This window comes from Leishmania donovani, chromosome 27 (assembly GCF_000227135.1).
Source record: "Leishmania donovani BPK282A1 complete genome, chromosome 27".
NCBI classification, from domain to species: domain Eukaryota; phylum Euglenozoa; class Kinetoplastea; order Trypanosomatida; family Trypanosomatidae; genus Leishmania; species Leishmania donovani.
The window spans coordinates 965,745-982,271 of NC_018254.1; the positions used below are offsets into that span (position 1 = coordinate 965,745).

The 16,527-nt window shown below is 62.6% G+C and overlaps 2 protein-coding genes across 2 annotated transcripts; both read left to right on the forward strand.

Annotated features, from left to right (window-relative positions):
- Window positions 1-37: 37 nt before the first annotated feature.
- On the forward strand, window positions 38-436 carry LDBPK_272450 (hypothetical protein, conserved; the record flags this gene model as incomplete). The annotated part of the gene is made up of 1 exon (XM_003862048.1): window positions 38-436. One exon carries the CDS (start codon window positions 38-40, stop codon window positions 434-436), a length of 399 nt encoding a protein of 132 aa, XP_003862096.1.
- A 1,036-nt stretch (window positions 437-1,472) lies between these two features.
- On the forward strand, window positions 1,473-14,489 carry LDBPK_272460 (the record flags this gene model as incomplete). Its single annotated transcript, XM_003862049.1, has 1 exon — window positions 1,473-14,489. The coding sequence occupies one exon, from the start codon at window positions 1,473-1,475 to the stop codon at window positions 14,487-14,489; it is 13,017 nt and encodes a 4,338-aa protein (XP_003862097.1).
- Window positions 14,490-16,527: the final 2,038 nt, after the last annotated feature.

The following is a 16,527-nucleotide window of genomic DNA, read 5'->3' on the forward strand; positions in this document are numbered from 1 at the left end:
CGACTTGCCCATCCATCCGTCATCTCCGGCGCTCTCGATGCCCACAAAGCGGCCGGCTGAGGCGCCTCTTCACCGCTCCGACGCCGACGCCCCGTCGTCGACGCATCACACCCCTGGCACTGCTGTTGCCAGTGCCGGCGCCACCCCGACCGCGGCAGCAGCGGAGGCGGCGGCGCCGAAGGTGATCATGTCGAAGGCGCAGCGGCGTAAACTGAAGAAGCCACCGGTGGTGGTGACGGCCGAGATGAAGGAGCGGGCGCGGGAGGAGACTCGGGAGCTGCGCAAGCACCTCCGCATTCTCAAGTCCAACGGTGCCCGGCGGAAGGTGGCGAAGCTCCGTGAGAAGCGCCCGCGCGAGCACAACATCAATGAGGAAGCTGTGAACGCCTTCGACACGGACTTCCGCCCGCATAAGAAGGGACGCCGCCTCGAGTAAGTGCGAGGGGAGGAGGAAGTCGGCGAAGGCCCGCCTCTCCGTGCCTTGCGCACATGGGCTGCCTGTGGACGCATACTTGCGCGCACGTGTGCGTGTGTGGCGTTCGACGCCCATCACACTCATCTCTATTTTGTTCGTGTCTGGCGGACTGGGCAAGCCCGAGTAATGCAGCTGCCTAACGGAGTTGTGTCAAGCCAACGATCAACCACGAATTTACACCCTCACGCACCGCGCAGTCGGTGGTGGACGTCGTCGGAGTCGTAGGGAGGGATGCAGAAGAGCTGCGTGTTTCTCCCGTCGATGCACACGCACGCGCACATCACCATCGATGCCCCTCCCCCCTTGATCACTCGCGATGGCTCTCCGGATGTGTGTATGTGCATGTCCATGCCTACGTCATACAGCGCGTTTGTGGGTAACACCACGCGTGTGTGCGCGCGGATGTATGAATTTATAGACGCCACGCCCATCCGCTCTGTCCTCGATATGCCTCTGCCGTTCATCTCTTCTCTCCTTTGCGGCTTCACGCCCTTCCGTGCAACCTCCCCCCTCCCCCCGCGCACACCGACGCACGCATAACAGTCTTAGTACCGGAAAGGAAGAAGAACGGAAGGGCACGCCTGAGTGGTGCACCGACACACGCACACACACAGAGGGAAAAGGTCTGCACTGCGCCGGCGCAACGTCGTAAGCCTTCCTGTCCAAAACGTTTGTGTTTGTGTCAGTTGTGCATGACGCGCTGCTTTCAGATCTTTTCTCCTCTTCTTCTCGCCCGGTTTGTCGTACGTGCGCCCGTCCCTTCGCGTAGGCGGCTACAGACAGACAGAGCGCCCGCCTCCTCTCTCTTCCACGTTTCCCCCAGCAGCTACCCGGTGCACACACACACACACACATACACACACCTCCCCTGTACGTAGATCCCTCTTTCCTTGTCTTCTTCCCTCCTGTGCACACGCGTGCACGGCCGTGCTTTCTTCTGCTGCATCATCTCTCCCACCCGTGTGAAGAGAAGAGCTACCCCCCGCCACTTGCGTCGATGAGCGTCTCTCCGAACCCTCCTCACGGGAACGGGCGGACAGCGGTGCTGTCGCCGCTGCCGTCTACCACTGCAGCAGCGGCCGCGGCAGACTACGTCAGTGCTGTTAGTGTGCAGTCGGATGCGCACCGCGGATTCGTCACCAGCCAGCGCCTACGGGACATAGAGGCGCCGTTGATGGAACACCTTGCCCAGAAGCGATACGGACACTCTTCTGCCGGCGCCGAAGCTACAATGGTCAAGTTGCAGCGTGTAGCCGGTCATACCGCTGTGCCGGCGCCATTGTCAGGAGTGCAGCAGCGCCGCGCCGACCCCGCCGCCCCACTGAGGAAGGTGCGTGTGCCTCGTGCCATTCGACAACTACTTGACATGCACACCAGCCTGGCGCTGAGCTCTGCTGTGTCGCCTCTTGCGACGCAGCAGCACGAAATCTTGCCGCACCCCCCTGCAGCCACCATCGTGTCCGCCACACCCGACTGCGCCGTGCATGAGCGAGTCGGCCTTCTCTACCACCCTCTCGCTGCCGCGCGCACGGCGTACGCGGAGGCGGAGGTGCGGCCGTCCTGCGTTGGTGCCGGCGCGGCCACGGCTGCTGATGCGACAACCGTCGTGCCTTTCGCCATGGCCGCCACTGCCGCTGAGAACAAGACGTACTTCGCGCTCGCTGACTTCGACGCTGTTGACGAGGACCCGCGCACACCGGCGGAGTGGCTGGCCATGGGTGATAACGACGAAGGTGGTACGCCAGCTACGTCGCGCTTCTTCAAAACCACCGGTCCGGGCGGTGGCACGGTGGTGTGGCGAAAGTGCCGCGTGAGGGAGTACGATGAGGCCAGGCAGCTCTTTTACGTGCAATGGGCCGACGGCACGGGCCGATGGACCCGCCGGCTGAACATCCGTTTCGACGCCGAGGACGTGGAGCGGTGGGAGGCACGAGTGCGCCGGGCCGACGACTACCGTAGCGACACAGAGGCCGCCATGCGCGAGGCGCTCTACATCGATTCGATCCCGAATGCGTGCGTTACGGCGATGGAGGAGGCACAGATGGAGCGGGTGCTGCGCAACGTGGCGACGCGATTCCCCGTGGCCCAGCTGCACGTCATCCAGCAGCGGACCGAGGAAGCGGAGGCTACGTACTACCGAGCCATGAAGCTGGCGGTGCACACATACACGATGCGCGGCGCCGCAGAGCAGGAGCGGCTGCAGATTGCCAACTTGCCGCGTGCCGGCGTCGCGGCCCAGCCCTCGCTGCGCGACCTGCGTGGCACCCTCGGCACGCCGTCGCCGAACTTCCTCGTCGCCCGCGCGTATCTGGCGGAGAACTGCTTCCAGGTGCACGCGCTCATCCAGGACACGCTGCACTCGCTGCACACGGTGTGGTTCAGATACACCTCGCAGCTGCTTTGCGTGTCGCACTACGAAGCCCCAGCACTGCCGCTGCGGCTGCCCTTCTTCGTCTCCACGCAGGAGGAGCACGGCATCGCAGTGGGTGAGCGGCTCAAGGGCGAGTGGACGTCAACTGTGCAGTCCACGGTGCAGAACAACCTCGATGCGTACTTCAACTTCTACGACGACAACATGGCGCGGTATGAGGCCAGCCGGATGTGCCGCTTCATGCGCTTGGTGAACTGCATGATGCGCTCTCAGCTGCGCGAGCTCGCGATGACGTCGCTTGAGTCGTACACTGCATACCTTGAGAAGTATGCCGTCGTGTGCACCAACGCCGCTGACTTCGACGACGCGGCGGCGGCGGCGATGGTGGAGGTACTGCCGGAGGATGTGGCAGAGCGGGCTTACTGGGCGGGGCGCATTGCCCAGCTTGAGGCGCGTCAAGCCGCGGAGAAGGAGCGCAGGGCGGCGGAGCAGAAGGCTGCACCGAAGAAGCGGCACAGCGACACCGCCGCCGCAGGGGCGCCAAAGGACGAGGCAGAGGAAGCACCGCCTGAGCACCTCCTCTGGTGTCTCGGCACGCCGCCGTTGACAGAGCCGTTAACGCAGCGTGTTGTGCAGCTCATCCAGCGCGTCAACGGGCTGCGGCCGCTCTTTTACACGAAGCTTGTGGTGGCGTCTCCCTTGCCGTCGAAGACGCCGACGCAGCGCTCCTCCCGGGACTCCGGCGCCGACGAGGGCGATGCGGCGGAGTGTGCCATTGCGCTGGACCCGCCGGTGGACGAAATCGAGCGCTGCGTGCTGCGTGTGTTTGCTCGCTGCCTCGAGCACAGCAACGAGGTGGCGGCCATGGGTGACCAGTTGTTCCCATTACTGGAGATGGCGCCAGCGTATCTGCGTCCACTCGGCGCCGACGAGGCCGAGGTGGTCGCGGTGCAGGAGCGCGTGTTGGCAGTGCTTCGCGGCAACCGGGCCGCGCCTCTCCAGCTCGTGCAGATGTACAGAGAATTCGAATACTTGGCTACGGCAAACGTGGAGGAGGCCGTCCAGGCGACGCTGGAGCACGTCGAGGCCCTTGAGGAGGTGGACCTCCTGCTGGAGCGGCTGAGCCGCGACCGCCGTCGTCTCGCGGAGCGCACGCCGAACACTGTCACCTTCGAGCTTTACGCAGTGGACTGCTGCGAGCTGAAGGCGGCGCTGACCGCCAGGGCAGTGCAGCTGCAGGAGGCGCTGCTGGAGGCAGTGGCCACGCGGCTCGCCGAGGAATGCGCCGGCGTGCTCAGCGCGTACGAGGCCATCAACGCCGAGCTCACCGTCGAGCCGACGACGCCGGAGGAGCTGCAAACGATGCGGGCCGCCCTTGCCGCCGTGGCGGCGCGCGAGGCGGCAATCCAAGTAATCTTCCAACATGTGACGGAAGGCAACGAGCTCCTGCTCCGCTACGGCTACCTCGTGCCGCATGACGAGTTTGTGCACTACTGGGAGGCGTACGAGTGTCCCAAGAGACTGGCGCAGCTCGTGGAGGACCGCAACTTCCGCGCCAAGGAGTACCGCGCCGTCTTCATCCAGCAGCTGCGCGAAAACAGCGAGCAGCAGGCATACGCGATCATGCAGCTTGCCGCCAGCGTGGAGGACTTCACTCACCTTTGCGACGACGCGCGTGCGGAGGAGTACTACGAGCGGGCCCGCGCTATCGAGGAGTCGATTCAGTCCAGCAAGGCATCTGTCGCCCTGTACGGGCGCCACGAGGAGCTGTTTGGGATGACGGTCACGACGTATCCGCAGCTGACGGAGATACAGCAGCTTTTCGAGCCGTACTTTGCGCTGTGGGAAGTGGTTTACCATTTCAACGCCGAGACGGAGCGCTGGATGAGCACCAAGATCGCGACGCTGAATCCGAGAGACGTTGATCAGAAGGTGTCGGACTGGACGAAGCGCGTGGCGGCGCTGTCGAGGAAGATCAAGGAGCCGGAGGCGATCGAGGTGGCACGGCAGCTGCGGGCGAACATCGAGCAGTTCAAGCCCCTCGTGCCGCTGCTATATGCCCTGCGCAGCCACCTGCAGGCGGGCCACTGGCGCGCCATTTATCAGCAGTGCGGCATCCCGCGTGAGCAGCAGGGCTTCGGCCCCGGCGGGGTCGACAACAATGACCAGCGCACCCTCTCCGATTTTGTGCAGCTGGGCATGATGGATCACCTGACATCGATCGAGAGCGTCGCATCGGTGGCGCAGAAAACGTACGAGTTGGAGTCGGAGCTGATGAACATGGTGACGGAGTGGAAGCGGCTGGTCTTCGAGATGGAGCCGTACCAGGACACGTTCAAGCTCAAGGCGAACGATGCTATGCAGCTTACTTTGGACGAGCACATTCTCAAGACTCAGTCGATGCTGGGCAAGCCCACGGTGCGGCAGACTCCAGCCCTGCAGGCACGCGTCAGCCAGTGGTCTGACCAGCTGAACAACACGCAGAGCACCATGGACGAGTGGTTCCGCTGCCAGAGCACGTGGTCCTACCTGGAGCCGATCTTCGTCTCCGCCGACATCTCACGTAGTCTGCCGGCGGAAAAAAAGATGTTCGTGGAGATTGATGAGACGTGGCATGCCGTCATGGCCCGCACCCGCGCCACCCCCCAGATCATTACCCGCTGCCAGGACGACAGCCTCTACAAGACCCTCAGCAGCGCCAACACGAACCTCGAGGAGATCTTGCGCAAGCTGCAGCAGTTCCTCGAGACGAAGCGTATGGCGTTTCCGCGCTTCTACTTTATTTCAAACGAGGAGCTGCTGCAGATCCTGTCCGACAGTCGCGACCCGTATCTCGTGCAGCCGTACCTGTGCAAGTGCTTCGAGGGCATCAAGACGCTGACCTTCGCCGACCACCACGACATGGTCGGCATGGAGTCGGCGGAGGGCGAGCGGGTGCTCTTTGTACGCACCGTCAACCCCAGTGACCACCACAACCAGGTGGAGCTGTGGCTGCAGGCCGTGGAGAACGTCATGAAGGCGACGATACGCGATCAGCTGCAGCAGGCCATCGGTGACTACACGCAGCGCAAGCGGACGGATTTTATCCGGGCGTGGCCGGGGCAGGTCGTCATCGCTGTTTGCTGCTTTTTTTGGACAATGGAGGCGACGCAGGCGATGGCGGCGGACGGCACGGTGGGGCTGACGACCTACTATGAGAAGTGCGCGCGGCAGCTGGACGACTTGATCCTGCTCGTGCGTGACAGCGGCCTCGGCAACGTGGCGCGGTGCACCCTTGAGGCGCTTGTCGTCATTGAGGTGCACGCCAAAGACATTCTGCGCATGCTTGGCGAGAAGGGCGTCGAATCGCCGTCGAGCTTCGACTGGCTAGCGCAGCTGCGGTACTACTGGGAGGGCGAGGAGGACAATCAACAGCTGACAGTGCAGCAGATCAACGCCTCGCTGCGATACGGCTACGAGTACCTTGGCAACACGGGTCGCCTCGTCATCACACCGCTGACGGATCGGTGCTACCGCACACTCATCGGGGCGCTGCATCTGAACTACGGCGGTGCGCCGGAGGGGCCGGCCGGCACCGGTAAGACAGAGACCACGAAGGACCTCGCCAAGGCGCTAGGCAAGTATTGCGTCGTGTACAACTGCTCTGACCAGATCTCGGCCAAGGATATGGCGAAGTTGTTCAAGGGGCTGACACAGGCCGGCGCGTGGGGCTGCTTCGATGAGTTCAACCGTATCGAGATCCAGGTGCTGTCAGTGATTGCGCAGCAGATCGCGACGATCCAGGAGGCAATCATCCAGAAACGGCCTGAGTTCATCTTCGAAGGGGCGCAGATCCGGCTGGACAGCGGGTGCGCTGTGTTCGTGACGATGAACCCCGGCTACGCCGGCCGTGCGGAGCTGCCGGACAATCTGAAGGCGCTCTTCCGGCCTGTGGCGATGATGGTGCCGAACTACGCCATGATCGGTGAGATTCAGCTCTACTCATACGGCTTCCTGCACGGCAAGGTCCTCTCGGAGAAGATTGTGGCGACGTACCGGCTGTGCTCGGAACAGCTCTCCTCGCAGGACCACTACGACTACGGCATGCGCGCGGTGAAGGCGGTGCTGACGGCGGCGGGGCGGCTGAAGCGGGCGTACCCGATGGAGGATGAGATGGTGCTCATGCTGCGCTCCATCCAGGACGTCAACCTTCCGAAGTTTCTGTCGCAGGATGTGGAGTTGTTCAGGGGCATCGTATCGGACCTCTTCCCGGGGGTGCAGCTGCCGGTACCGGACTACGACGACATGCACAACGCCCTCGTCACCGTCGCCACGCAGGACAACCTGCAGCTAACCACGTACTTCGAGGAGAAGATCTGCCAGACGTACGAGATGATCTGCGTGCGCCACGGTATGATGCTGGTCGGCTACTCGTACGGAGGCAAGACAAAGGGGTTGCGGTCGCTCGCTGCCGCGCTGGAGGTGATGGAGCAGACGAACAAGTCGGAGCACCGCGCTCGCATGGTCATCATTAACCCCAAGTCCGTCACCATGGCACAGCTGTACGGCAAAGTCGAGCTGTCAGGTGAGTGGACGGACGGCATCCTTTCAAGCCGATTTCGCGAACTCGCACAGGACACGTCGGAGGACCGCGTGTGGCTTGTGCTGGACGGTCCGGTGGACGCGGTGTGGATCGAGAACATGAACACAGTGCTGGACGACAACAAGAAGCTGTGCCTGCAAAACGGCGACATCATTCCAATGCCGAAGCGGATGAACTTGATCTTCGAGGTACAGGACCTGGCGCACGCGTCCCCCGCCACGGTGTCGCGGTGCGGTATGGTGTATGTCGAGCCGCAGTCGCTGGGCTGGGCCTGCCTGCTGGAGTCGTTCTTCAACACGCTGCCGCCGTTTATGACAGAGACGCCGCAGCTGGCTGACACGCTGCGCTCCCTGATCGACGCCATCATGGCCGACATGCTCGAGGTGACGCGCAAGCGCGCCCGCTCGATTGTGCCGCAGAGCGCGAACACGCTGGTGGCGGGCTGCGTGAGGCTGCTCTCATGTTTCATTCACGGCTTCGACGAGGAGGCGGCGATAGCGCAGGCCGGCGGTGATGAGCGGGTGCACATGCGCAACATGGTCATGCGGGTGGAGGGGTGGTTTCTCTTCTCGCTGGTGTGGTCCGTCGGTGGGTGCCTGGAGCACAAGGATCGTGAGATATTCAGCGCCGCCCTGCACAAACTCCTCGCGGCCCTGCCAGAGCGCGACGGGTGTCGGCACACCTTCACGCTGGCGTTGCCAGAGGCGACGACGTCGTTTTACGAGGTCCGCTTCGAGGACGGCGCGGAGGTGCGCTTGATGAGCTGGGCCGATATGATGCCCGAGTTGACGATACAGGCGGAGAGCGAGTACCAGGACATTATCGTGCCAACGACGGAGACGGTCAAGTACTCCTTCCTCATGGGGCTCATGCTGCGCCACATGCACCCGGCGCTGCTCGTCGGCGACACCGGCACCGGCAAGACCATCATGATGAAGGCGCTGCTGCGCGGCCTGCCGAAAGACGGCTACTCTGTCAACTTAATCCAATTTTCCGCGCAGACCTCCGCCGGCCACCTGCAGCGCCTCATCGACAGCAACTGCGAGAAGCGCCGAAAGGGGTTCTACGGGCCGCCAATCAACAAGAAGATGATCATCTTCATCGATGACGCCAACCTGCCTCAGCTTGAGGAGTACGGTGCGCAGCCGCCCATCGAGCTGCTCCGGCAGTACCTCGACCACGGCGGCTGGTACCAGCACAGTAAGGACGGTGTCGAGTTCCGTCACTTGGTGGATGCGCTGCTCCTGTGCGCTATGGGGCCGGCGGGCGGCGGTCGAAACGACATCACGCAGCGCTTTAGCCGTCACTTCAACGTCTTCAGCGTACCATCCTTCAACGAGTCGACGCTGAAGACGTTGTTTGGGCGCCTATCGGAGTGGATCTTCTCCCGCAACTTCCCGAGCGCGCTGCGCGGCATGAGTGCGCCGCTGGTGGCCGCTACGGTGGAGCTGTACACGATCCTAGTCGACAACCTCAAACCCTCGCCGGAGCGTTCGCACTACACCTTCAACCTGCGCGACGTGAGCAAGGTGTTCCAGGGCATGGACATGACCTACGCCCCAGGCATCAAGGATGAGATGTGCCTGGCGCAGCTGTGGATGCACGAGGTGTCGCGCGCCTTCGCGGATCGCTTCATCGACGACGCCGACACGCACTGGTTCCATGAACAGGCAAGCCGGACGTGCCTAAAGCACCTCAAGTTGAATGTCCGCCCGACCATGGAGGACGGCAGCCCCCTCCTCTTCTCCTCTCTTGCCAACGATGACGGACGCTACGAGCAGCTCACCGACATCGCCCACGCTCGCTCGACACTGGAGCGAAAGCAGGAGCTCTACAAGGCCGCCACCCGCAGCGGTGAGCTGAACCTTGTCATCTTCAACTACGTGCTTGAGCATGTCGCCCGCATCAGCCGTGTCCTGCATCAGCCCGGCGGCCACCTGTTGCTGGTCGGCGTCGGGGGCAGCGGCCGTCGCAGCTGCGCCCGCCTCGGCGCCTTCATCCAGGAGTGCGACTACCGCACGACGACGCCGACAAAGGACTACGACCACAGCGACTTCCTTGACGACATCCGCCAACTCCTCCTGCAGACGGGGCAGAAAGGGTACTCGACGGCGTTCGTGCTGGCCGACTCGCAGATCATCTCCGAGGCGTTCCTGGAGGACATCTGCAGCCTGCTGAACACCGGCGAAATCCCTGGTCTGTGGGACACAAAGCAGGACCGCGAGGTCTACGATAACGCCGTCGCCTCGCTGCGCGACGTTGGCCGCGCGCTCGGGCGACCCGACACGACGGAGGCGCTGCAGGAGCTTTTCGCCGAGCGGTGCCGGAAGCACCTACACGTGGTGCTGTGCTTCTCGCCGCTTGGCTCGATGCTGCGCGAGCGGCTGCGCAAGTTTCCTTCCCTCGTGAACTGCACGACGATCGACTGGTTCCGGGACTGGCCAGAGGACGGCCTCCGCTCTGTCGCCGCGCGCTTTCTCGACGATGTCGACCTCACGGAGGAGGAGCGGACGTCTATTCGGCAGATCTTCGTGCAGTACCAGCAACAGGTGCGCGAACTCAGCGTGAAGTACCGCGCCGAGGCGCGGCAGCAGACCTATGTCACCCCCACGTCCTATCTCGACCTCCTCTCCACATTCGGCCGGATGCTGGCGCGTAAGCGGCACGATCTGACTTCGCAGCGAGACCGCTACGTGAATGGGCTGCGTCAGCTGAAGAAGACGGAGGACCAGGTTGAGGTGATGCAGCAGGAGCTGGCGCTGCTAAAGCCAGAGCTGGCCACAAAGCAGGCGGAGACGAGTGAGCTCATTCGCCGGGTGGAGGAGGAGAGCAAGGCTGCGGAGGAGCAGAAGGCTATCGTGGCGGTGGACGAGGCGGCGGCGAACGCGCAGGCGGCGGCGGCGAAGAAGATCAAGGATGCCTCGCAGGAGAAGGTCGACGAGGCGCAGCCGCTGGTGGAGCAGGCACAGCGGGCCGTGCTGGACCTCGATCCGAAGGCACTGCAGGAGGTGAAGGCACTCAAGACGCCGCCGAAGGGTGTGAAGTATGTGATTGAGGTGCTGTGTACGCTGCTCGGCGGTGTCTACAAGCCGAAGCCGATCCGCGACGCGCTTACCGGCAAGACGAGCGTGCCCTACTGGGAGCACGCGAAGGTGACCCTGCTGACGGCCGACTTCAAGAACACGCTGCTCAACGCGTACTCGGACATCGTCGACAACGCGCCAGACGCGCAAATCGAGGAGGTAAAGAAGAAGATGACGGACGAGATGTTCAAGATGGAGAACATCCGCAAGACCAGCGTGGCGCTCGTCGGCGTCGCGACGTACATCAAGGCTGTGGTAGAGTACTACAAGCAGAACAAGGTGATCAAGCCACTGCTAGCGCAGGCGGCGGCGGCGCAGGCCGAGTACGACGAGGCGATGATCGGGCTGCATGCCAAGAAGGAGGAGCTGCGCATCATCACGGAGAAGCTGCAGGCACTGACGGATCACCTCGACGGGGTGAACCGGTCCAAGCAGGAGCTCGAGAACCGCATCCGCGACACGGACACGAAGCTGACGCGTGCGAAGAAACTGATCGAGGGCCTCGGCGGCGAGAAGGCGCGCTTCGCACACGAGTCTAAGCGCTACGAAGAGGAGCTCTTGTACGTTGTTGGCAACGTCGTCGTCAGCGCTGGCATCGTCGCGTACATGGGGCCGTTCCTGCACAACTACCGCATGCAGATCATCGCTAAGTGGCGCGACATGTGCGAGGCGCAGCAGCTGCGCGTGTCGGCCGACTACACCTTCGAGAAGTTCTGCGGCAACTCGATTCACATTCAGGAGTGGAAGCTGCAGCAGCTGCCCTCCGACCCCTTTTCCGTCGACAACGCCGTTATCCTGAGCAACTCGAATCGGTGGCCGCTGATGGTGGACCCACAGCAGCAGGCAAACCGCTGGATCCGCAGCCGCGAGCGCGACAACGGCCTCGTCGTCGTGCGCCTCTTTGAGAAGGACTACCTGCGCACGATCCGGCAGGCCATAATGGCCGGCAGCCCGGTGCTGCTGGAGAACGTTGAGGAGACGCTCGATCCGATGCTGGAGAACTTGCTGCTGAAGCGGATCACCAAGGAAGGGTCGATGTGGGTCATGCACCTCGGTGAGGCGGTGGAGTGGAATCAGAAGTTCCGCTTCTACATAACGACGAAGCTGCCGCGGCCGCACTACCTACCGGAGGTGAGTGCGAAGGTGACTCTCATCAACTTCCGCATCACCGAGCAGGGCTTGCAGGACCAGCTGCTGCAGCGCGTCATGTTGTCTGAGCGGCGCGAAGTGGAGGAGAAGAAGCAGGCGCTAACGCTGGAGGCCGCGGCCAACCAGGCCGGCCTCAAGGCGACGGAGGACCGCATCCTCGCCATATTGTCCACCGAGGGCAACATCCTTGAGAGCGAAGCGGCCATCGAGGAGCTCGACAGATCGAAGGAGCAGAGCGACCGCATCGAGAAGCGGCAGGAGGAGATCGACGCGATGGAGCGCATCAGCGACCGCACGCGCAACCTCTTCGTGCCGGTGGCGCACCTCGGCGCCATCCTCTTCTTCTGCGTCACTGAGCTGGCAAACATCGACCCCATGTACCAGCACTCGCTCCAGTCGTACATGGTCATATTTCAGGAGGCGCTGGCGAGCAGCGCCAGGTCGAGCGAGGTGGAGGAGCGCACGGATGCGATCAACACCACCTTCAAGCGAAGTCTGTACCAGCGTATCTGCCGCGCCCTCTTCGCGCGCGACCAGCTCCTCTTCTCCTTCATTATGTCACTGAAGATGTTCGCCGTGGACGCGGTGCTGCTGCGCTGGCTGCTGACCGGCGGTACCGAGGAGGACGAACGCGCCACTGCCGTGGCGAATCCTTTCACATGGATGCCAGAGCTGAGTTGGCGGCTGCTACAGCGGGCGAGCACGCAGCTGGCCGGCTTTGAGAACCTCATCGAGGATGTGCGGCAGCACGAGATGTTCTTCGTGGACTACTACGAATCGTCGAGCCCGCTGGAGCTAAAGCTGCCCGGGGAGCTGCAGAGCATGCCGAGCATCGCGAAGATGGTGCTGGTGCGGTGCCTGCGCATGGACAAGGTAGTTCCCGCCATCCGCGCGTACGTTTGCGAGACGCTGGGCGAGTTCTTTGTGGAGCCGCCGCTCTACGCGCTGGAGACGGTCGTGGAGGAGCTTGCTTACGACCCGTCTGTGCCGATCATTCTCGTGCTTTCGCCTGGCGCCGATCCCAACGCCGAGCTCGACCGCGTCGCCGAGCTGCGAGGCATGTTTCCGAACAGGCTCTTCAAGCTGTCCCTTGGCCAGGGCCAGAACGTGCCGGCCTGCGCCCTCATCGAAGCGGGTACGAAGAGCGGCCACTGGGTGCTCCTGCAGAACTGCCACCTCTACGCCGACTTCATGCCACAGCTGTCGCGCATGATCGAGGACTACAGCGACGTTGCGGCAAAGGAGCGGCTGCACCGCGACTACCGGCTGTGGCTGACATCTCTGCCGAGTGAGGTGTTCCCGATCGTGATTCTGCAGAACGGCGTCAAGCTCGTGCAGGAGCCACCGAAGGGGCTCAAGAGCAACCTCATGCAGTCGTACCTCTCCGACCCCGTGGCGGACGCCGAGTTCTTTGGGGCCGCCCGCACGCCGGAGGCGTGGCACAAACTGCTCTTCGGGCTGTGCTTCTTCCACGCTGTGGTGCAGGAGCGTCGGCAATACGGCCCTCTCGGCTGGAGCCGCCCGTACGAGTTCAACGACACGGATCGCCGCATCAGCGTGCGCCAGTTGCAGATGCTTCTGGATGAGAATGAGCTCGTGCCGTATGAGGCGCTTCTGTACCTCATCGGCGAGTGCAACTACGGCGGACGTGTGACAGATGACTGGGACCGGCGTTGCCTGCTGGCCACGCTCGAGGTGTACCTCACTCCGTCCATCCTGGAGGACAACTACGTCTTCTTCGACGACGCGCAGGAGTATTTTGCGCCGCCGTTTGGTGAGTACAGCACCTACCTCGCCTACATCCAGTCCCTGCCGGCGCAGCAGCCCCCCACTGTCTTCGGTTTGCATGAAAACGCCGATATCACAAAGGACGAACGGGACGCCCGCTTCCTGCTCGACGCCACCCTCAGCACGCAGCCGCGCGACGCGGCACCGGCGGCCGACAGCGGCAGCGGTGGTGGCAACAAGGCAGATCCGAAGACGATTGTGAAGACGCTGGCCGCAGATGTGCTGCACCGCCTGCCGCCGCTCTTCGACATCGAGGCCATCCAGGCCCGCTACCCGATCGACTACGCCCAGTCCATGAACACGGTGTTGCTGCAGGAGGCGATACGCTACAACCGTCTCCTCGCCGTCGTGCGCGCCTCGCTGGCGGACGTGCAAGACGCCATCAGCGGCAAGGTGGTGATGAGCAGCGAGCTGGAGCAGGTGTTTATGAGCATGTACGACGGCAAAGTGCCGGAGGTGTGGAAGCGCCGTTCCTACCCGTCGCTGAAGCCGTTCGGTGCGTACGTCAGTGACCTCATCGCGCGCCTTCAGTTCCTGCGCACATGGTACGAGGCGGGGCCGCCGCCGTTGTACTGGCTGAGTGGCTTCTTCTTCACACAGTCTTTCCTCACGGGTGTGACGCAGAACTACGCCCGCAAGCACAAGATCGAGATCGACAAGCTTATCTGGGAATTCACGGTAATGCCGGCGCCGGCAGAGACCTTCACCGAGACCCCGGAGGATGGCTGCTACGTGCACGGACTCTTTCTCGAAGGGGCTGACTGGTCGTACGACGACGGTGTCCTCGCGGAGAGCAAGCCGAAAGAATTGTATGTCCCCTTTCCAGTGCTGAGGCTGTCGCCCGCGCTGCCGGAGAAGGTGGCGCAGTGCCCCATCTACCACTGCCCCTGCTACAAGACGACCGACCGCCGCGGCGTGCTCTCGACGACGGGGCACTCGACCAACTTTATCCTTACCGTAAACCTCCCCCGCGACGCGCATGAGTCGGAGAACCACTGGGTACTGCGCGGCACGGCGCTCTTCACGCAACTCGAGTACTAGACGACGCCGTCGTGTGTGTGTGTGTGTGTAAGCCAAGCAAGCAGACACATGCACCGTTCTTCCGATTTTTTTTTCCTTCATCTTTTTCGATGCACGGGGAAGTATGATGAGGTGCCTCCCCCTCCCCTCCCACATGCACAGATCAGCGCATGCTGGTGAATGCGCACATGAGTCTTTAGATGTATGATGTATCCATGGGTGGATCCTGTTTTTGACTTCCCCCCTCGGCCACTCTCGCTGTGTGAGTGGAGCCGTGCGGTGAGCGATGTATCATAACTGGGAGGGAGTGCAAGCAACGGCGTCGACCGTCTCTGCAGTTGAAACGAAGCAGCAACAAGACAACTTTGGTAACCGATGGTGCGACACCACCGCCAGAGGCGGACAAGAGACACGAGTGCGAAGAGATGCTCGCACACCCATATATGTAGGCACAGGAGGGAGTGGCAGCAGCCACCACCGCCACTGCTTTCCACCCAAAGGAGAAACGGTGTGCTGTGGTGGCGGTGGCGGTATCATCGGTGATTTGCAGGAGGGAGGAGGTAGGCGGGAGGCACACAGGTGTGCGTGTGCACGTCGGAGATGAGGTTGACCCTCTCCTGTTACCCGTCGGACTGTCACTCCTCTGCACTCCCTCGTTGCCCTCTATCCTCTTTCTCCTCCGATCTTCAGCGCGCTGGCAGTGGCACCTCCGTGCCTGTTTGTGCCTCTATGCCCATGTCTGCTGCATCACCAGTCCCGCCTCTTCTGTTTCTCCTGCCTACATGTACGCTGCTGCAGAGCGTGTGCGGTAAACAGAGGCCGTCTGCCGCACCCTCACTCCCCTTTCCTATGCATGTAATGAGATACATAGCCCCATCTTCGATGCCTCCCGTACGCGCGCTGCTCTCCGCTTGAGATGTGGCCCTTGCGCAGCCGTGGCCGCAGTACTGCTGTTGCTGTTGCTGCTGATGCTCACCGTCACCTCAACGTCAGCCGTCGTCCTCTCCGCCACGGCGGCAGCCACGACATGCGACACCCCCTCACTACACCGCATGCGACGCCCGCTGTCATCTTACGTGCTTTGTGGGCGAAGGCGGCAGCCACTACACTCCCCGTGCACGGCTACTTCCAGCTACCGCCGCCACAATACCTCCCCCTAACTGCATCAACCGCATCGCCAACAAGTGACTCTACTGCGAGGACAGCCACTGCACTAAGAGTGGCGTCTGCGCACCGTGCGAGGAGGCGCGCTCGCCGACCGCTGCATCACCTGTGAGGAGGGTTACACACTGAGGTACACCCGAGACGACAACGCCGGCACGAACATCAGCAAGCTGGGCGCGTGCGAGAGGAAAACGGCTCCCGCTGCTGGCAATGCCCGCCTCATGCGGGCATCTGTCGCTCACGCAGTGACCCTTCGCACCCTCTCCGCTGCCGCGCTGTGTGCCTTCTGCGTGACACCGTGTTTCCTTTCAGGTGGCCTGCGAGGCGCGCGACAGAGAGGCGTTGTGACTTCTCCTGCTGAAGGGAAGGCGGTGACTCGTTGGGCGGAGAGCTTCCCTGCTCACTCCCCACATTTTCTTTTTGCGTTGTCCGTGACGCACCCCTCACCGCTTCTTGTTCGACTGACCTCATCGCTTACCCCGTCTCCGTGTTGTGTCTTCGGTCGATCACTGCCGTTCTCTGTGTGTGTGTGCCCGTCTCTGCCTCTGCATGCTTGCGCCGCATCCTTCTTTTTCGCTGCCCTCTTGCTCATGTGCACGTACCCCTTTCTCGCCCTCCTCCCCATGTCTGCCACTGGGTGTGAGACGTGATGGACAAGGGAAGAGGTAGACAGCGCACGGCTGTAGAGCTTATCAAACCGATAAGCAGCGATTCCACAAGGGGCGGTGCGCAAGCGGTCAGCGCACCCCCTCCTCTGGCGACGCTCAATACGTTGGCGCCATCGCCCGTGGCAGACCAGAAAAGTATGGATGGGGGGGCCCATCAGCTGCGTAAATCGCCGTCCTCTTACCCCCCCCCCCCCCCCTTTTTTTTTTTTTTTTTTTTTTTTTTTTTT